The sequence below is a fragment of the Neovison vison genome, chromosome 4, assembly GCF_020171115.1.
Source record: "Neovison vison isolate M4711 chromosome 4, ASM_NN_V1, whole genome shotgun sequence".
Classification (NCBI taxonomy): Eukaryota; Metazoa; Chordata; class Mammalia; order Carnivora; family Mustelidae; genus Neogale; species Neogale vison.
In genome coordinates this window covers 202,045,180-202,067,683 of record NC_058094.1, presented here as the reverse complement: position 1 = coordinate 202,067,683, position 22,504 = coordinate 202,045,180, and the positions used below count along the sequence as shown (strand labels likewise).

Below are 22,504 nucleotides of genomic sequence, written 5' to 3'. Positions count from 1 at the left end.
CCACTGAGCCACCCAGGTGCCTGAAGGCTAAAATTCTTACAAGTACCTGCTTTCTTACAGATGCTCAGAAATGGATGAGGCAAAATGGGCCTTCAAAAGGCCCTCTCACTGGATGTGAACGAATTACCTACTTTTGTCCTCTGTGGGGTAAGTTGACTGTTTGATCTGCTACACATTTTCTTATGAAATGACTAACACTGGGATTGTACTGCTGCTGTGACTCTATGATGTCATTAGTTAAAATGACTCAGAAGAAAAGAAAGTTCCATTATTTTACCAATAGATGGTGCTAAGAGAAATTTAAAGAAAATTGTCTCAAAAGTTCCTGGTGTCACGAATCAGAGGATTTGAATGGGGTTTACTATAAAATAGAGTCTATGCTGCTTTCCCAGACAGAAGCGCAACCAACCCATCATCAACGAGTACAATAGCTTCCAGAACTACCCCATTCATTCACTTAATTATAGTTCTGCCAAGACATGTATCCTTTCTAATCATAACTTCAACTACAAATGAAGGATTCTAAGATTCTATTTAGGAAAATAAATGTATTTGACTTTGTATATGACTTGCTGCAACTCTCATTTTGGGTCTTCATCAATATATTTTTCAACAGAATGGGTCCGATTGGAAGACGTTAAATGCTTGTTAAAATGTTTTGGTCTTAATAAATTGTTATTAATTATTACAGTTTTTATGAGAAATTCAAGAGACTAGTAAAAACAAGAAGCGTCTTCCCATGAATAATGTGTTCTATAACATACCCTTTAAGAAGTTGTGTGCCTTATAGTCAATGCATCACTTTACTGGGATTTTGTTTCCTCAGGTTGATGGTACCTTGCAAATCAAAAGTCAGCTCATGGTCTTAGACTTCCAAGAAAACGAATGAACAAAGAAAAGAACAGAGAAAACTTACTAACAATGTTCTTCTCTCATAACACTTGCAATTTTGTTGTTCAATATCTATTTCTACCACCAAAAGGAGACTGGAAGAGAGATTATTTTGAAGGTCCACACATTTTATTCTCCAGCATCAAACACACACACACACACACACACACACACACACACTTTCTTGATAGATAGATTTAATTAATATAAAAAAATTAAATGTATGTATCAACATATATTTATATTTTTACTTATTTATCTAGATAGATTTAAAAGTGCATAGATAATGCTGGCAAGGATGTGGAGAAAGGAGAACCCTCCTACACTGTTGGTGGGAATGCAAGCTGGTGCAACCACTCTGGAAAACAGCATGGAGGTTCCTCAAAATGTTGAAAATAGAACTACCCTATGACCCAACAATTGCACTACTGAGTATTTACCCTAAAGATACAAACGTAGTGATCCAAAGGGGCACGTGCACCCAAATGTTTATAGCAGCAATGTCCACAATAGCCAAACTATGAAAAGAGCCTAGATGTCCATCAACAGATGAATGGATAAAGAAGATGTGGTATATATACACAATGGAATACTATGCAGCCATCAAAAGAAACGAAATCTTGCCATTTGCGACAACGTGGATGGAACTAGAGGGTGTCGTGCTTAGCGAAATAAGTCAAGTGGAGAAAGACAACTATCATATGATCTCCCTGATATGAGGAAGTGGTGATGCAACGTGGGGGTTTAAGTGGGTAGGAGAAGAATAAATGAAACAAGATGGGATTGGGAGGGAGACAAACCCTAAGTGACTCTTAATCTCACAAAACAAACAATATTGCTGGGGGGAGGGGGGTTTGGGAGAAGGGGGGTGGGGTTATGGATATTGGGGAAGGTTTGTGCTATGGTGAGTGCTGTGAAGTGTGTAAACCTGGCGCTTCACAGACCTGTTCCCCTAGGGATAAAAATATATTATATGTTTATTAAAAAATAAAAAAATTTTTAAAAGTGCATAGATAAATGAATCAAAATTACACTATAGTTCTCCTTTCCTTATTGAGTTTACTCACAATCAAGTATGTAACAGTCAGGATGAATTCTCACCACTTCAACCAGCTGAATCCTTGAACCTGATTTTTTTCTGCAACTTTCTTAACCTAGCTCCTGTAATCCCCATACAGCGCAGCCCTTGATCGCTTATAAATAAAATTTTTGGCTACTTCTGTAAGAACTTTTTTGTCTGTTTTAAAGAAAGTTATGTTTTTCAGGCATCTTATTAAGACTTCAGATACACTACTACTGTAGTAACATTTTTTGTTTGTAACATTTTGTTTGTAACATTTCTGTTACAAATACAGTGGTTCAGGAAGAACTGAGCTGGGGAAAATAGCACAATCACTGCTTGGGTGATATAATTATTGAGAAAAATGCCAACAAACATAGTATAGTTTGTTCTAGCAGATTACAAACTAAGTTGTGGAATGTGTGTGCACCTAACAAGCTATAAAACTACAGATTAATGAGTGCAGGTTGGGATGACAGAGTAACCAAATCTGTGAAATAAACAAACATCGTTTACTGAGTTTTCATTATGTAATGCAAAAATTTTAAAAAATTACCACTTGGAGTTCTTCACAGTTTAATGAGTTTTTTGGTATTGTGTAGATGCAATGCGACTGGCCTATTTTTCATCAAAATAAGTAAATGGGGCCTGCCATAGAGATTTAGACAACAGAAGGGATTACCCCTCTTACCACCTCTTCCTTCATGATCCACTAAAACTCAGAATTAATAATCAGAATCACACACATTGTACGTGTGCTCTGCAATGTTGCCTCTGTCATATAGCCGTATTTGGCACAAGATTACAAACCCCAAGTCAAACAGAAATACCTAGCTGGAGGCATGAAGTACAGAGGTCACAAACCAGTAAAGATTTACCAAACTTGCCCTACCCAAGAGCAGAGGGATCCCTCAGCTGATTGGTCTTTAGCAAGACTTCAGAGATGTCAACGAGCTGCCAAATGTTTACTGAAAAATGGACATGTTGTGCCTTTCAAATGGCCCTAATGCCAAATGTGCAAAGTGTAAAGCCATGAGTGACAGAAGAGCGAGAGACAATTTTGGGTCAGTCATCTCGGTCCAGCTTCTCCCAAAGAGAAAACGACAAAATTAGTCCCTTAAAGCTCAGCCTCATCCACACATCTCAGTGCTACTGGTCACCACTGCCCTTCCCCTCCACCTTGCCAGTGGCCAGGTATGCAGCACTATACAGTGTGTGTGTGTATGTGTGTGTGTGTGTGTGTGTGTACTCCTAAACACACTGCCAAGCTTGTTTCTTGTTTTTTAAGAAATGCTGAGTGGAAGGAAGAATTCTATAGTTTCCAACCAACAGACTATATACTAAACAGCTGATAATTTCCCCCCACATTCAAGGAAATGGAGCAAGGCTCTGCTATCAGTTTCCAAAAAAAACCTCTACTTGATTTTGGCTGTGATTAGTTAACTCAGAGATTTAGGTCTCACAGGCAGCGCAGTGAATTTCATGGTTCGGTCAGACTGTGTAGGTGAGTGCCGCGTTTCCATGATTCAGCAGTTTCCATGAGGTTCTGACTAGTCTGCAACAGTGTCTGAAATTCTTACCAACAGAATTATTCATTTGGGCTGAAGTATGTGTGGGGGGAAAGAAGAAGTGCGTTTGAGACAGGAGAGCAGAGCAGCGCTCATTAATTTATTAAATCAGCCGGCTCTGGAGAGCAGAGACAAGGTCTGAGAACATGTGAGAACTGGGCTTTGCAGCAGGAAGTAGGAACAAAGCAGGGTGCAGAAAGACAAAGCCACATACAGCCGGCAGAAGGGCACTTGGGCACCCAATGGACAGGATCCAGTTCTGGGTGCTGAAGAGAAGGTAACTATTCTCTCACTTCAAAATGATTTGCGGTGAGGGCAGGGGCATGGGTTGTTCTGCGTAAAGAATGCGGTGGGCTTTATCATAACCTGTCAAGCTGTTTTTGCCTGTCCTATATCTCTTTCTTCCCTTGGGGTTCTGTTCTCCTCTCTCCATGTGGATCCAGTGGAACGGCCAGTCACAGCTCCTTGCCTCCTCCACCCCTCTCTGGCAGTTACGAGTTGAACTGCGTTCCCTCGAAATTCATATGTTGAAGTCCTAAGCCCTAGTGCCTTGGAATGTGACTGTATTTGGGGTGGGGGGAGGACTTTAAAAGAGATGATCAAGTTCAAATGAGGTCTTTTGGACAAAGGCAGGAAGAGGAGAGGACAGTTAAGTGGGCTGTTGAAGGGACAGCAGAAGGAGGAGACTGGCTTGAGCAGAGTTAGGTTGAGGGAATAAGGGGAGACCTGGCAGGAAGGTAGACTGCCTCAGCCCTTGAGGGCCTTGAAAACCACGCTGAGGAGCCGGCCAGAGTGAGGTCTTAAGAAACCAGGCTCCGGGGTCCTGGGATCAAGTCCCGCATCGGGCTCTCTGCTCAGCGGGGAGCCTGCTTCCTCCTCTGTCTCTCTCTCTCTGCCTGCCTCTCTGCCTACTTGTGATCTCTCTCTGTCAAATAAATAAATAAATAATCTTTAAAAAAAAAAAAAGAAAGCAAGAAAGAAACCAGGCTCCGGCCTCATTGTGCCTGTGTGCATATTCCGTTTGTTAGATGTGAGATCCTGGGAAATGTACCTAATTTCTCTACCTTGGAGTAAAAGAGAAATAACAGTATCTCCTTTATGGAGGCACTGTGAGCACTGAATGAATTAATATATGTATGTTTATACGTAAGAATATATTTTTAAGAGAAAACATTGTCAATATACATTTTACAGATGGCTATGGTATACAGAGGCAAAACTTATAAAGTAGATGATGTACAGCATGTAAAGGGATTGCTCTTCTTTCTTTTATTTTTTTAAAGATTTTATTTTTTTATTTATTTGTCAGAGAGAGAGGGAGAACACAAGCAGGCAGAGGCAGAGAGAGAAGCCGACTCCCCACTGAGCAAGGAGCCCAATGCGGGACTCGATCCCAGGACCCTGGGATCATGACCTGAGCTGAAGGCAGTGGCTTAACCAACTGAGCCACCCAGGCGTCCCTCTTTCTTTTATTTTTAACTCAACAATATAACATTTTTCTGTGACAATAAATGTAGATTTCCATCATTTTAAATGTCTTCATAGCTTTCCACTAATAAATATTCTATAATTTATTCACATTTGAAGTGTCTGTTACTCTAGTATGTAAAAATTACACATTAATAGGGAAGGTATGAAAAAATTATATATTGCACTCCATTTACATTTTTCCTTTTTTGTTTATCTCTGTTTTCTATCTTTTCATAATTAATGTATCTTACCAATGTCACAAAGCCCTAATGAAAGGGAAAGGTAAAAGGAATTTAAAAAAATTCATGTTTGATCACTCTAAAAATTTTACTTCTGTTTTCATTAACTTCCCTTTCATAGGTGGCTAAAAACCTGAATAGGGTACGAGAAGGAAAGAGAAGAACATTTCTCTCACTTTCATACTTGGACAAACAGAATCATGACCATATTTTCCGCCCCCACTGACTGCTATTAGCTCTCTCTATTCTAAAGTTCCTTATCTAAAGCCATGATTCCCAGGCAGAACGAACTCTGGGGTCAGGTAGGTGTCAGGAAGTTGCTTCTAGGAGCCCCCAAGAGGATGAGAAAACAAGAACAGAGGAAAGGATAAAGAGAGTAGGGTCCCACACATTATCAATCAAAGCACTTCTATTTCTTTGTTGGAGTTTCTGAGATTTTTTTCCCCTCAAGGTTTAGAGTTTAAACAAAGAAAAATAACCCACGTAACATTCACTGCAATCTAGATCAATGCTCTTTCTTTCTGATTTAGGTTTTCTGGCCATATCTCAGACACCCTGGCTTTCACAGGATCCACAGAGAAAAAATGCTGAAACACAACAGTCGTCAAGAAGTATTCGATTTCCTCTGCTCTGAATGTAGAACCATTAAGATGAAGAAAACTGTCCAGCGAGTTAAATCTATAAGAAGTACTAAAACAGTATGGGGTAGGAAAGAGAGGAAAATCTTCATTTCTATCTTCCTACTCCATCTTCCTGGCAGTTAGCACTTAACTTCTCCTCTAAGGAAATGGTGAACAAATATTTAAAGACCTTTGAGTTGAAATGGTACAAAAATAGGAGCCTACCTAAAAGAAGTACAAGTCCATATCCGGCCTGCATGAATGAACAATCAACTGTGAGAGAAAGTGTTAAGCTTGTCCTTTTAGAAAGCACTACGGTCATGAGTATTTTGGCTGCAGTGGTCATCACCTGGAAGTTAGAACTACCGTATGTATATTATTGGCATCTTTCTTGCATATATGTAATAGTATAACAGTTCTGTCGTACTTTTGTAAGCGCAAATACCTTCTTACTTAAAATGGATAATTCTATCTTGGAGGAATGGAACAGTATTTTCAAATTTGCCAAAGTCTCAACTCAACATTGAGTTGATAATGGCTAAACAGATGAATCCATCCAAGCTTTGCCAAGACCCTCTGATGCTGGGTAGGACTCTCCTTCCACATCCCTGACCCCCTCCATTAATATCCTCTCTGGCCTATTATATACCAGGAACGACGACCACACACTGAACTTGAGAAGTGAAAAAATGTCCTGCCCTCAGGGAGACTCAGTCCTTGTGGGAAAACGAACACATACAAATACAGCTAAGATACCATGTGACTTGGCTATGATGGAGGTTGTCACGTGGTACAACGGAAACACAGAGGAAAGAAAGTGCCGATCTCTAAAAATCGACTTCACTTGGAAAAGTACTCTTGAGTAACAAAATACAAAAAAAGTTCCCAATTATTATTTCTGGGTTGGTGAATTTACAATATTAATGTTTTCCTCTTTATACTTTCTTTCTTTTAAAAACACAAGATGCTCAATTTGGAAGGAATGTGTCCTTGTCTTGCCCCTTGACTTTTAGGGGACCTACAGCTAAATGACAGATTAAACTCCATGCCTGGTATCTAACTTGTTTAGCCCAAATGATGGTTGGCCGAAACTGTAGCAAACATTCTTTTACAAACCCCATCCATACCATCAGCACATTCTGCTGGCTTTTCTTTTGAAATATACCCTGACCAAGGAGGAAAGGATTTTCTCTATCTACAGAGAACTGAACAGAGCAGTAAGAACTACAGTTTACTTCCATCAGCCTTAGGAAGCATGGACGTTCCTCTTACATCTATAATTGCAAGTTCTAGGCATTGTTCTTCAATTTTTTTGTTTGTGTCCTCATAAGTGTTTTAGAAATTAGGACAGGCTGCTTTAAGGGGCCATGAGCCAGCTGTGGTGGTAATGATGGCTGAGCTGACAACTGCAGAGCAGTATGATTTTTCTTTCCATTTTAGCAAGTGAGGAAGACATCCTCAGGATAAAAACACAAAAACAAAAAAACAGCAAACTTGTGTGATTTCCTCCGGTGTCTGTTGTATAGAAGCAGCGAAGTCAGGTTGTAGGATTTTTCTATAATTGGTGGCTTAAGGGCTGCTGTGGAAGAAAAATACAAATGTTGCCAAGTGCTTGCAGGGAAATATTTCAAGTGGCAGACTAAGTGGTCCGTGCTTGGTAAGAAAGGAATTATGACCAAAAATGGCTGACAGAGAAAGGAGCAGAATTAAGAGCACTAAATGTGTCATTTGAGGTTCCAGCTTCTGGCATTGATGAAGTGAAAATGCCAGAAAGGCTGATTATGAAGTCATGAATTAATAAGCTTTCAAAGATAGGGCAGTGCTGTTTGGTGAAAGGTACCAAGCAAGGCTACCAAAGTTGGACACTGAAGTTGATGAGAAATGAAGGTCATGGTGGCACCTGGGTGGCTCAGTCATTAAGTGTCTGCCTATGGCTCAGGTTGAGCCCCACATCGGGCCGTCTGCCCAGTGGGAAACCTGCTTCTCTCTCTCTCACTCCCCCTGCCTGTGTTCCCTCTCTCTCTGTCAAATCAAGAAATAAAACCTAAAAAAAATTTAAAAAAAGGAGGTCATGGATTTGATGACATCAAAGAGCTGTGAGGTTAGGAGGACGAAAGGTCATCGGTATGGGCATCAAAACTGACAGGATTGATGGCAGATTTGAAGTAGAAAGGAAGAAATGAACCTGGGTGACAATTTCCTTATGGAATATCTTGAATGATGAGGATGTCGGTAGATGACAGTGAGAAGAAGTAGCAAAGAGATGCTGATGGTCCCTCCCAACTGCAGAGATTAAGGCTTTAACAGAAAACCCAGCGTCATTGTTCTCAGGGGTTAGTAAAACTACTGGTTTTGTGGGGAAAATGGAAACTGGAGTTAACAAGGGTTTAAGAAAATGCTGAGGGGAAGGAGCTTTGAGAAGTACAGGGATAAGGAGGTGGGAGAAGAAGGACCACTTGAGTGGGATCTGAATCTCAGTGGTAACTGAATTTTACAGGAATCAGAAACATGGGGGCATTTTCCCTAAGTTTCTCACACCGCAACATTGCTGAGGTGCATCTGGGTGATGCCATGTGGTACCGCCTTGTACTTTCCCACGTCCTCACCTCCTCTTCTCTTCTTGAAGACCAAATGGCTTATGTTAAAGAGTCTATAAATTTGATGTCAGGCCAAATCTGAAAATGTGTAGGTTATCTGACCTCTCAAGCTTCTGAATTTGCTATGAATTTATTCAAGTCACATGCCAGGTCCCTGACAACATTCTGTTCTAGAATCTAACTTTGGATCAAGTCACGAGAGAGCTGGACCTCATTGCTTAGTCCCTAGACAGACTGCTATAAGGAGGTCTAATAAAATTGCTTTATTTATGAAAGGGCTGGGGGAAAGATAACTCTGGATGGAGTCTCAGTAATGGAGTGGATTTTTCCAGGCAAGAAAAGAAGGGGGGGGGAGGGTATGACAGAATGTTGTCTTGAACTAAACTCATGGTAGAGACAGAGAAAGTAGATAGATGGATCCAAGTAGCTTTGGAAGTGGGCAGCTTGCTGATGAATTGAATGGGAATTTGAATGCACTTCCAGAAATTCTACCAATTAGAAATTCATTGGGTTTGCAAGCTTCTTTTATAAAAATGCAAATACATCTAAGAGGCTTATGACTGGGGTAAGGGTGTAATTTAGTCTGAATTAGTTCCATCAGCTTACTTTCTGCTATCACCTAGCTGAAGTCAGTCATACTAAAGAGATGAGTTTTCCTTGGGGAAAGAATGTTTTGCATAAAGGATATAATCATGTATGGGACAGGAGGTGGAAGTCTTTGGAAAGACAGAAACATGAAGGAACGCACAGGAGACACAGAGAAGGGATTTTGTATTTGAGAGGACACAGAAGAAGCAAGCTGGCCTTCTCTGAAGGTTTGCCTGATTGCCTTGTAGAGACAAGTCCCCAGTCCTTAACAATGGAAAGGTTCCCATTTCTTACAGACTTGGAGAATATTCCTCCAAGTTATAGCAGAGGGGAGGGAATAAAATGAAAGCAACAAAAATTCTCAAATGGTATTAGGCATTGACAATTTCCCATGTCACTTTGTTTAAATCCAAGCTAAGCTACCCAATTCCCTGACAATATTTTGCTGACATCATATGACAAACAGGAATTTTTAGATCTGGAATATTAAAAATAATCATCAGTGCCACATGAGATAAATAACTTACTGATCAATATTTAAAAATAATTTCAATTATGTTATTTAAAGATGTTTTAAATTAAATTTAAAGATGTTATTTAATTATGTTATTTAAAAGATGTGTTTTATGCTTGACAGTAAACATCTATAATTTTTTAAAGCCCAGTTATCTTTAGATACAACAAATTATTTTATTGTTTTCCTTTTTCTTCATGTACCCACATGTTATTATTAAAATGAGGACACAGAGTCTAAAGTGTTCAAAATGCTACCTTTGCATCAAGTCTGGGTACATTTCAAGCTTCACGTGAAAGCCAATGCTGAGAGCTAAGATAAAACTACTGGAAAGAATGAGTAATGCCCCCAAATTTGGCACACTTCTAACCAGAGCTTGTTGGATGATGAGACTGCATAAAAAAGAACAAAAACAACTCACAACCCAAGTAAAAACATTTTCTGTTGTCTTGTTTTGTATTTATATCTCATTTAAATTTGGGAAAGAAATTTTTATTTTATTTTATTTATTTATTTGACAGAGAGAGGGGTCACAAGTAGGCAGAGAGGCAGGCAGAGAGAGAGGGGGAAGCAGGCTCCCCACTGAGCAGAGAGCCCCATGTGGGGCTGGATCCCAGGATCCGCATGGGGCTGGATCCCAGGATCCTGAGATCATGACCTGAGCTGAAGGCAGAGGCTTAACCACTGAGCCACCCAGGTGCCACGAAATCCTTTTTTTACCTAAAAAACAACCTTACTAAAAAGAAACAAAACCCTTAGCTAGAATTTGCGCCGACTAAAAATTATGAAACTTTTTTTTTTTCCCCAAAAGGCAAAGCATTAAATGGCAAGGTAAAAATAAATCTCTGTGCTAGCCAGTAAAAATTCCATGGATTTGTGCCTTTCAAAGTGAGTCACAAGTCTAATGGCAGGTACATTCAGTTCGGTGATGGAACAGAACAGACGGTGTTAATCTCACCTGCTGTCTTCAAATGCTTCTCTACCTCTGGCCCAAACTCTGTCCTGCTACACACCCACAGTCCCAACCACATTTACCAGTATGATCCGCCCTCCTCTCTAGGCATTGCTGTCTCCACCTACTGCTTAAAGTAAAGTCTGGAACAGCATGTCTGCATGAGAAAAAGGCACAGTGGAATCATGGAATCTCAACATTATTAATCCTTGTCAAAGGCTGCATTTTGATAGACAAGGAAACTGAAGCACCACTAGGCTTTAAATCTTGCTCGGAATTATCATACGTTGATTGAGCTTCAGACCTAGAACTTGTCAGGTATTCTTCTCTGAAACTGTTGGAAGACACTTATCCATGCATCTTTCACATTCCTGGACATTTTGCAAACAGAGGCACAGACAATCTTTGTCCTGAACTATCTTTTCAAAGATATTTATATAGCAGATACCCTTGAAAAGTAGAGATGGCATCTCACTCTGGAGCAAAGAGAAGGTTTTGTCTAGTATAACAAAAAAAAATGTCTCTCTCTGGAGCAAAGGGCAGGCATGCTCACTGTCCATTATAAAACACCCTAACTCCCTAAGCTCAGAGCTCCTCCACTGAAACACAAACCATTAAGTATACAAGTGTCACCTCGCCTGCTTCGCGTCACCCTGTGGGAACTGGGATTCTGTGAACCGGTACAAATGCTAGTAGTCCGCCTACTGCTGTTGCTGTAAATAATAGAGTTGTTTGTCTCTGACCCAAGAGTCTCATGTCTTCTGCCCATGCCCTGGGAAACTGGCAGGCAGACTTGTGAGCTTGGGAATAAGATGAAATCTCAAATCTTTCACAGGTTTTGCCCGAAACATAAAATCATAGTGATAATCAATCATATGAAGAGAAAAAATATTAAGTACTGTGAGACCCGTTGCTTCATTTTTTGAATCTAGGATGATCCGTTTACCATTGTTGAAGCACGATGTGTTAGGTATAATATATAATATGCTTTATTCTTTAAATCCAAACACACACACATACCACAAACACACACACGATCTACTATGCTTTTAAAATTAAACTTATGAAATGGGTTTCCTTAGCCTCACTTTATAGATTAAAAAGCAAACAGAAAAACCAACCACCTCTGAATCACAGAGTTAATATGTAGCAGAGGTAAATCTCTGGTTTCAAAAATTTCGGTCTTGTCTACCTCCAGATGAAACACAGCCTAAATTGGCACAGGCCATTTTGACTTTAAATAAAATGGCTCAATTATAAAGTAGTTTGCTTGGTTTTACTATCTTACCTCTTTAATAGTAGTATATATTTAGGTACTAACATGTTGCTATCTAATCTGTATTCAATATTCAATATTCATTAGTCACAACAAATAGAATGTTTCTAATATTGTGAATACTGAGTTTATATCACATAGTCCATATTTGTAGCAACATCTACAGGAAAATACTCTATATAAAGCTTATCAGAAATAATGCTGGGGACTTATATGCTGTCCTCTAAAGGTAAACATAGAAGAAAATTATCTTTGATAATATTTAGATAACATGATAGGAGAAATAATTTTATTTAAAAGCCTATATATTCCATGAAATTATCCCGTTAGTCACAGAGCTAAATAGAAAAAACACTAGACAGAGTAGAGAAGGACTACATTATGTTCTAGAACCTATAGATGTTCTTGAGGAAAAAATAATATTTAAAGCCAAAGAAGATTGTTAAAAGTTTCTTAATGGCAGAGAAGCAAAATATAAAATATGAACTTATGTAAGAGTTGTTTGGGGAATTTTTTTTAAAAGTGGTAACCCATTTCTGGGTATAAATAAGCTTTTATTCCTGTAATTCTACATGTTCTGCTAAGTCCAAAGTTAAAGATTTTTTTTAAAGATTTTATTTATTTACTTGACAAAGAGAGACACAGCGAGAGAGAGAGCACAAGCAGGGGGAGTGGGAGAAGGAGAAGCAGGCTTCCCGCTGAGCAGGGAGCCAGAATATAGGGCTCCATCCCAGGACTCTGGGATCATGACCTGAGCTGATGGCAGACATTTAACTGACTGAGCCACCCAGGGACACCAGAAACTTAATGTTTTAAATCAATCATTTTGAAATGTAAGTAGCAACAAAGATAAACATACTTTAAAAATATGCAGGTTTTGTTCAAATGGAAACAAAATTTTTCCTTCAAATTACCTAAAATAAAGGATCCCTAGATGCTGACTAATAATACATTAATGGAAATAATTATTTTACTTGCATCTCACAAAAACATTTTTTTATATAAAATGATAAAAACTACCCAGCTGGAAGTTTACAGAAACAAATGAAAAAAAACTTAGAGATTATGGAGTCAGTTACAATTGCCATAGAAAAACAATAACTATAAAAACAAGGTTTTTTTATAAAAACAAATATTTTTTATTTTTAGATGACCACCTTAAATTTAAAGTTGAGTTGTTGATTCATTTTCACTTTATTTTAATCCTTGAGAAATGATAGTAGAAGACTGTAGTCTTTACGACGGGAGATACCAATGTGCTGTATGTTTTGTGTGGAAGCAGAAACTCCATGGAAAACCCCATGGGATATGAGGTTTCTGATCCCACTAGGACACAAATTAAATTTTTAAAAATAGAATTGAAGCTCTGCAGATCTAAATTGTAATTATATACTGAAATGCTTTCTAGGGGCATAAGCTGTTTAACATTAAATGGATTTTAAACAAGAAATCTGAGAAACCCTTTCACACATGGGTTTTAAAGTAAGCTATCATTTGATCTATGAAGACTCACAGGCCATCTGATATTTTTTTTTTCCCCCCACCTTGGGAACCTATGAAAAAATGAGATGGTAATTTTTGTCCCAAATTTCTAATGTTGTCAAGACATGGAATTTACTCATTCTGTATCCTGTGGGAAACACACGAATTGAGGGAATTTCAAAAAGCAGAAGCAAATTTCCTAAGATAAGAATCACTTAATCATGATGAAATAATTTTTAAAACCTTGTTTTATATAATTAAGAAGTATTTCAATAATTAAAATAATTGCTTTTAAAATAAAATAGCAATTATTTTCAAGACAAACACAGGAGAAGAAAGAAATGTTCATCTAGAAAGTTAGAAGGCAAAACTAAAAGAAAGAATATCAAAGTTAACGTTTGTATTCCTTTTTATCAGGATCTCCCCATGGGCAGAACCTTGTGGATTCTGGAAGATTCGTGATAGTGGAATGATAGACAAAGGAGCTAAATATGAGAATCTAAGATCTCATTATTCAGTATCTGCTGAAGGAGCCTACATATCTCACATGTTTATGCATAAGGACGCAAACTAGAGATTACCTGGAAATCTTCTAATTATTTGACATAATCCTTCTTTTCTGCAAAGCTGATGCTGTATATCTGGTAATATGTTTACCTGAAAGAAATGAAAAGATTCTAGTGAGTTGGGCATTCATAAATGCTAAAGCAAAGAAAACGCAAAAACCCACAGGGTAGGGTTGTGAACTAGCCTCTACCTTTCTACACCCTACCTTCAAATCTCTGCAAGTCCACATTCAAATCCAGAATAATAAAGTGGTTTATTTGATAATATAAAACAAAAACTTGCCCTCAGAAAATTTTAAAATATTTGGGAATACTTCTGAAAACCTTGATATATTTCACAGCCATGATATGCGCTAAAACTAACGGAAAATACTTCTGTCCTTACAGCAAATACAGTAACATGAATAACTTGACAGTTACCAATTATGCTTTGGCAGAAAATAGCACTAAATATACCCCAAAACCAACGAAACTCTGAAGTTCCGAAGGCCCTCAGTGATTTGAATCACAGACATTTAGTGGAAATTCAGTGCTATGCGTGTTTCAAACTTTAATATATAGACTTTACTTCACATTGAAGGGCATTTATTGCTTCTGACTATAAAGTCCAGTCACTGTGAAACTATCTTCTAACAAAAATTTGTTCTCAGAAAGCTTCACAGACATTATCATAAATTAAAATATATATATTACCTTATAAAGAAAAGCCACCAAAGCTAAATTTTCTTCTTCATTTCTGAATTTACAGACTGATTATCTAGCTATTATCAACCAAATTCCCGAAAGAATGTCCCAAAGCCTTGTTAAAACTAAAAGAAAGAGATCAAGGTGATTTAGCTTGAAAATCAGATTCACTTCTGAGAAATTATTGATTACTTTCAAATTAACTCCCTCTAAACTTACCAAGTATGGTAGTTTCTCCACTGTGTCCGCCTCACGTGGCTATTTAAAAAGAGCTCAGTGGGGCCTGGGTGGTTCAGTTGGTTCAACAACTGCCTTTGACCCAGGTCATGATCAGCAGCAGGGAATCTGCTTCTCTCTCTGGCCCTGTCTGGGCCGCCACCCCCCCTACCTCCCACCCCATCGCAGCTCATGCTCTCTCATTCTCTCTCTCTCTCTCTCTCAAATAAATAAATTAATAAAATCTTTAAAAAAAAAAAGATCTTTAAAAAAAAATCTTTAAAAAAAAAAAAAAAGAGCCCAACTGCAGTTGAAAAGAGAGAACCGGAAACACTGGTTTTAGATCCACTTACGACATGTAACAGAATCATACTTGAACACATCACTTTGTTTTGTCTCTTACAGCTTTTGGTCTCCGAATTCCGCTGCCTCACTAAGGTTTTGATCAATTTGGTAATTCAATCATCAGTCGTAGTTTTTACAAAATGATTCACTTTAGAGTGCTCTGAAACAGTGCATTGATTAAACATTTGCTAACCCTTGCCATCTTGTTAACTCTATTCATTTAGTCAGCAAACAGCAAACTTCAGCCCATGCTGTGTATGAATGAAGCCGGGGCTTCCGCTGAACCTGCTCCTGTGAATCTGTGTGAGCAACCTTGTTAACTACCCACATTTGAGAGTCTCCAAAGATAGCAGGGTCACTTACATTCTTCCTGCACCGGGAGTGCAAAGGCTCTAAGTACGGAACACTGTAGATGTTAGGGAAGTCTACATTTCTCATATTCAAAAGTGAGAAAGTTCAGAGACTAAAAGTAGAAAACAAAGAATAGTTTTCAGAAAATACTTAAGATTACAATTCAGACTTCCTAAGAAAGGCTGGAAGAAAGAGAGAGAATGCTGCAAAAATATGGAGAAAGTACAATAAAAGTTGTTCTTTTTTAAAAGATAATACAAATTACATAGGCAAAAACTTTAAAAGTCAATAAACCTGAACAATTTCCCCCCAACATCAGCCAAATCAGTTGCTAATGACTACACAGAAACGTTCACAGAAGGACCCAGAAAGAAAAGTAGCATATTTGGTAAGTATCACTAAAGGCTATGTGTTTGATAAGGTCCAGTTGAAGACTTTCTCCCTCTTTCTGTAGAGCTCAGGGCAAAGGTGCTGCTACAGTAGATGCTAAGAGCATCTGTGATGTGCTGTCTCATCCTACACAAACTGGAAGGAGTACAAGAGTCCTGGTCAAAGGGATGCCCATAACTGAACTAATGGGACAGAAGACTTTGTGCAAAGACAGCACAGCTTGCACAGATTTCAGACAGAAGTGTAGTCGCTGTGTCTCATCAAAGAGGTGGCTTTCTGTGTGAGACCTGAGGTAGAAGAATAAACTGACTCAGGATCAACAAAGTATTTGCTTCAAGAAAGCAGAGCCAGGGGGAGCCTGGGTGGCTCAGTGGGTTAAGTCTCTGCCTTCGGTTCAGGTCATGATCCCAGGGTCCTGGGATCGAGCCCTCCATAGGGCACTCTGTTCAGCAGGGAGCCTGCTTCCCCCACCCTCTCTGCTGCCTCTCTGCCTACTTGTGATCTGTCTGTCAAATAAATAAATAAAATCTTTAAAAAAAAAAAAAGAAAGAAAGAAAAGAAAAAAGCAAGCAGAACCAAGCCAAGGAAAGCAACTGCCCCCAGGCTTCTGCCTTTCATGTTTCCATTTCCCACTCAATGACCTCTTTCCCGTGTTCCTTCCTCCAAAGCACATCTTTGGAATTCACAGAATCTTGACAGATGATATAACCCAAGGTGACACGTGACACCAGAAATAACATTTCCATTCTATTATGTAACAGAGCACGAAACTAAGCAGCTAAACCGAATAACTTGGCACAAAGAAATATATTCAAGGGCTATGGGTCACCTGGCTATAAGCAAATCAACAATATTACATGTATTTTCCATGTATTTCATCGTTAAACCCAATAATGCTCTTCTATATCTTTGTGCTTGTTTTTTTTACTTTTATGTTTATGCACATCATAAAATATATAAGATTTGCATCATTACTGAAAGGAACATCAAAGAGGTTTTAACTTGGATAGCTAACTTTTATACAACAAGCTTCTCCAGCTCAACATTGCAACATTAACATTATTTTTTAATAGGCTTTATTACTTTCAGGTAGTTTTAAGGTTCACAGCAAAATTCAGCAAAAGGTACAGAGATTTCCCATCTACCCACTGCCTCTACACATGCACAGCCTCCTCTATAAACAACCACTCACCAGAGTGTACCTTTGTTACACTTAAGGAATCTACACTGACACATCATTATCACCCAAATAATTATTTTCAATATATAAGGCTTTTGTGTTGGGCTTGAATGCTTTCCATACACATCTACGTATGTGTATGTTTCAATTTATAAACTGCTGTTCTTCTGGACTTAGAACCTTTCATATCTTTGAAAGGATCAGAATGTGTAAGAAAAATGATCATGATATTTGAGCTCTGGGATATTTCTGAGATCAAACTGAGAGAAAGGAAATGTACATTTAGAAAGATTTCAATCCCCACATACCTTCCACAATCCTAATCTGTGAGTAATCTACATTTAAATTGTTCCTGTTACAGATGATCAGAAGCAAAAGTAAAAAATGATTCTTATTTGGAGATCTAGCTCATTCATAAAAACAACAACCTATCGGTTACCAACATTGAGAAAGTGCTTATAAACGAAAACTGAAACTACAGTAATACTATGAGCTCGTAAAGGAGACTAGACATTTGAATATGGACTATGTGTAAAGTTTAAGAAAGCACTGCGGGGTGGGGGTGGGACTGGGAAGGCTCCCTCAAGAATACTGGGAGTGACACATATTTCACACTGTATCTTAAGTGGCTGCTCCTCGTCTTCATTAGATTGGTACACAGTTCTGTCGATTATTTTATCAAAATTCAGATGTTCTCCAAAAGCTGTTCAGTATCATCCCCAAGGAAGAGAACAAACGACAAGAAGGGTTGTTATCTCCTCGTCTCTCTCATGCAATGATCGTTCCATCAAATTCACCTGAAATTGTGCTCAAATGCTTTATACTAAGAGACATTTTAGTAGTTCTCAGTGCTCCCAGGACTAAAAACAGCATCCTGGGTTTAGGGACTGCTAATCCTACAAACATTTAGAGCAAGAAATGAATCCCTCTGTTCTTGAAACATTAGAACCTTTCTGTTAAAGGTGAAATACAGCCCAGTTACTAAACTTAGTGTTACCCCAAATAGTGGACCTCACTTCACTTTCAGCATCATGGGGACCCAGAGTTTTAAAATCATGTTCCTCTCCTTCGGACTAACTAGCGACTCTGAGCCGCTCGTTTTTCATAACGGATCTTCTCATCGCCTTCATTAAACTCTTAAATTCCAAAGCTCTGATGTGATGAATAATCCTAATTTGAGCAGGGGCTCTTCCTTTGTTCGTCTAAGAATCCCCAACGAACCTGAAGCAGCTTCTGTTCTGAATATTTATGTGGACATAAATAAGTCATGGTTCATAAAGATTCAAATTATTCATATTCTAAAGTGACAGGTATCTAATATGTATCATTTAGAACATTTGAATTCTTTAATAGTATTCATTAGCAAAGGCTGTAAATGCAGTCTTAAATATATTTTTTTTAATTGCATGGTGATGTGGCCATGAAAACAAAATTCAAAGTCAAACTGCCCAAGTTTGAATTTTCTGGTTGCTTTATTTATTAGCTACGAGGGCGTAGGCAAGTCTTTTCATTTTTCTGTGCTTCGATCTCTCCATATGTAAAGACTGGACATAAACATGTGAGCACTTAGAATGACGCGTGGCACTGATAGGAGGCCTTGGCAAGAGATTGGCGAGAGAAGTGGAGACAGTACTTATCTCCCCGGCTGCTTCTTTGCAGGGCTATGATTTGCAACCGGCTGTATTCCCCTATTTCATAGTTGCTCTCCGGTGATCCCTCTTTCTTGGTCCCAGCTCTCATTAGGTTTTGCTAACCACCCCTTCTAGGTACTCTTCTTTAGATGGAGGGTAGTACAAGTATCTTACAAGTACTCTGGTCCCTGGGGCCTCTAATCATTTTTTTCCCCTTATCTTTTTTTTTTTTTATTAGATTCTCTCTAATCTTGTTTCTCTTCTTTTATCAAAACCTCAGTAAATAGCTCCTTCATTAGTTTCTCTTCAGTTGAATCCTTTCAAGTATAGCATTTGTCTCCTGCTTGGAGGTTGACAAATACTCACAGGGAAGACTGTAGACTTTATCCTATAGCTGATGGGAAGCCATTCAAGACTGAAGGGCAGGAAGAACCAGGTTCATTCAGCATTTTATTTTTCATCCTGATAACTGTAGGCAGGATGGATTTCAGGAACAAGACACATTTGCTTCAGAAAAAAGCAGTTAGTATTTTACAATAAACCTGGTCAGAATAAAAGTAGTGAATATGGATATTTGAGAAATAAGAGACTTGTGAAGTATTTAAGAGTTGAATTCCTTAGTCCTGGTGATTGACAGAATGCAGAGGACAAAGGAGAAGAAGGGATCAAAGGGGAAGGCCAGATTTCTGCCTCAGGAAGTGACAGGACACTGATGACCAAGAGAACAGTAGTCCTGCCGAGCCACTGGATGAAAGAGTAGGAGTGATGTCCCACGGAGCATACGAGCTCATTTTCCTCGTGTTGAGTCTGAGGTGTCTGTGTGATATTAGGTGAGGTTTAACAGGCAGTTATTCATATGAGCCTGAAGCCTGGGAAAATGCTTGAATTTTAGATGTTACTTGTGGGAATTATCAACCACCTTGGGAATGGTGTTGAGGAGCACAGGCATGTAAAGTATGAGCAGAGGAGAGGAGGCTATGAAAACAGAGAAGGAAAGGCCAACGATTTATAAGAAGGAAACAAAAAATCAAGTACTCGGCCCAAAGGCTACAAGAGTCAAGATTTACAAGGAGGAAGAAGATATCAAGATTGTCAATTGCAGAAATATCAAATAGTCAGGGTAGTACTACAATACTCTTTCACTACTGAGAAACAGCTACTAGTTTTGATGCTTTTCTCACATTTGAAAAATACTATGGACCAAGAAATGCTGGTGTTAATAACCAAAGGGCTGTTAAAATCTGTAAACATTTTGAAAAGAATATTTACCTTTTGATGTAAACCCAAATGGCATACGTCTTCTTGGGATATGCAAGGTTTTCCACCAGCTTTCCTAGAAGACAGGCAAATGAGCAGATCCCATGCGCCCAAATCACCTAACGGCAGAAGAATATTGAAAAACAAATAATTTTTATCAGATTTTTGAAGACACCATTTTTAGATTTAAGAATATTATTTAAATCCTAAAACACAAGAAAAATGATTCTGAATATATTTAAAAGTTGATATTTGAAGTAATTGAAATTTTCAACTTTTCTAATTTAGAAACATTTTTATATTTTTATATTTAGTATCATATCAGGGAAAATTCACTTACATAAAGCAAGTCTTAAAACTCCTTTAAAAGACTAAAAATTAAATGTTTTAAGTCACATATTTTATAAATTTATGAAGTCTTATTTAGAGATTGGGAGGAAGGATGATTAGAAAGTCTTTTAAGATAGGGGGTGATTGCAAAATCAAATAATGAAAAGTCAAAACACCAAATATTTTGTTCTAGCCTTTGGTATCACTATCACTTTTCACAAATCTTAAAAAAATACCCTTTTATAAGATTTCTTACAAAGACTAAGTTGTGGTCAGCAGAAAATAAAATTCAGTGAAAATTAAAAAAGTAAAACAACAGGTTTTATCTAAAAGGAATTCATGGTCTAATTATAGATAGCAGAGTTAAGCTCAAAATACAGAGTATGACCTGGACCAAAGTAAATCATATTTCAGCTATCTACCAAGGACAAAGCTCTTTGCCAATAAATCCTAGTAGCTTGCCAAAATAATCTCAGAAGAGTACATTCTTGCATAGTACTTGAACATTCGGAAACTAACGTTTGTGTGTTATAAGTTTATTTTCCCTTACTCTCTTTGATTTATTTATATGTTTTTATCAACACGTCTTACACATAATTGGTGCTTTAAACACATTTTTTAAATGAGGGGGAACTGGATGGCTCAGTTGGTTAAGCATCTGCCTTCGGCTTAGGTCATGATCTCAGGGTCCTGGGATCAGCATTGGGTCTCCCTGCTCAGCAGGGAGTCCACTTTTCTCTCTCCATCTGCCTGTCCCTACCCACCCTCCACCCAGGTGTTCATGCGTGCACGTTCTGTCAAATAAATAAATAAAATCTTTTAAAAAAATTGTTAAATGAATGAATAACTAGCCCATGATATGGTGTTAAGCATATTACTTTAGAGACAATATAGAAATAGGTAACTAAAAAATAACCAAAAGAAGAACACTAGATAATGTATAAAAGGATTGATATTACTTGGGGAACTTCCCCATTTGAGGTAGAAATTCACTTTTAAAAAATTAAGCAATTTCTGTACACATGGTCTGATATGTTGATCAGTCCTGAGATAATGTTCCTTCGGTAGCTCTTTATGCCGGAACTCACAAGTCATCTCTTGCATTAGGTATCCGTGGTTTCTAAAAAGCTAGAAAATAACCAAATCATGTCTTTTAAAAATTTCACAGAAGAATGTCTCACTTGAACACATAATGCTTTCAAAGAAGGGCTTTATAGGAAAAAAAAAAAAAAAAAGATTGATAAGGAAGAGGGACCTATGACCATCGGGAATGACATTTCACTCTGCACTAATCAAGTCCTTTACCTTTTGACAAGCTCTATGCTCTCTGGGCCACTGGTTCCTCTGTAATTGTTCTGTTTCTAGAAGAGAAGTCTCTCCACCAAACAAAGGGATCCAGACCACTGAACTCAAGTTAACATGTGAGCCCTTGTCCTAGAGCTTCTCCATTTGCTTGATTTATCTCAAGATGCTGGAATATAGCACAATAGTTCACAGGAACATAGAGAAAAGATGCACGTGATTAAGGGGTAGGAGAAATCTACTTAATAGCCATCGACCTATGGATTGGAAGATCTATGCCGTTCCCTGCATCCTCACTTTGAAGGAAACTCCAAATGAATTCCTAGAGCCAAAAAAACACTCCATGATGATCCCACTACGTGATTGAAAACGTGCACCTGGCACTTTCAGCCAAAACCTTTTGATATGGACTGAAAAGGGAAAACAAAGATGGTTTCATTCAATATTATTTCTAGCCAAAGAAACACTAACCTAAAACACTAAAACTCTAGAAGAAATCTCCTGAGATAATATACTCAACCCAATATGTTAAGAAGACAAGGCTATGCAACGAGAGGATTTCAAATCATGAACTGTATTGTTTGGACATTAAAAACACAGTAGGTTTTATCTTCCTCCACGTCCAACACATGCCCTCCTTCACTACCCAAGGCGTACACACAATTTCTCAATTTGATTACAATATATATATTTAAGCCATAAATGTTTAAAACTAGAAAACATGTTTAAATAATTCAAAACATTTAATTTGTAAAGAATCTCCTACGAGCAGGACATTGTACTGGAATTATGAGTGTAAATAGCAAAAAACAACAAAAAAAGGAAAAGTACGGTCACTGCCCTGAACCATCTATGAGAGACCTAAATGAGCATTAAAAACAATTTAGGATAACTAATAAAGTGCCATGCAGTTTCTTGACATTTATAAGGGTTACCCCTTACCTCTCAAAACTATTTAACAAATATTTTAAATTTAAAATTAATATTTCAAAAAC

The 22,504-nt window shown here is 38.0% G+C and overlaps 1 protein-coding gene across 1 annotated transcript in view; it reads right to left on the bottom strand.

The window, feature by feature from the left end:
* Positions 1 to 22,504, bottom strand: part of CPED1 (cadherin like and PC-esterase domain containing 1) — a 262,691-nt gene that overhangs the window by 184,098 nt on the left and 56,089 nt on the right. The window contains exons 3-4 of the mRNA XM_044246452.1: positions 19,890 to 19,996; positions 13,839 to 13,914 (exon numbers count right to left, since the gene is read on the bottom strand). Coding sequence (XP_044102387.1) covers positions 13,839 to 13,914; positions 19,890 to 19,996 — 183 coding nt within the window. The remainder of the gene's footprint in view (positions 1 to 13,838; positions 13,915 to 19,889; positions 19,997 to 22,504) is intronic.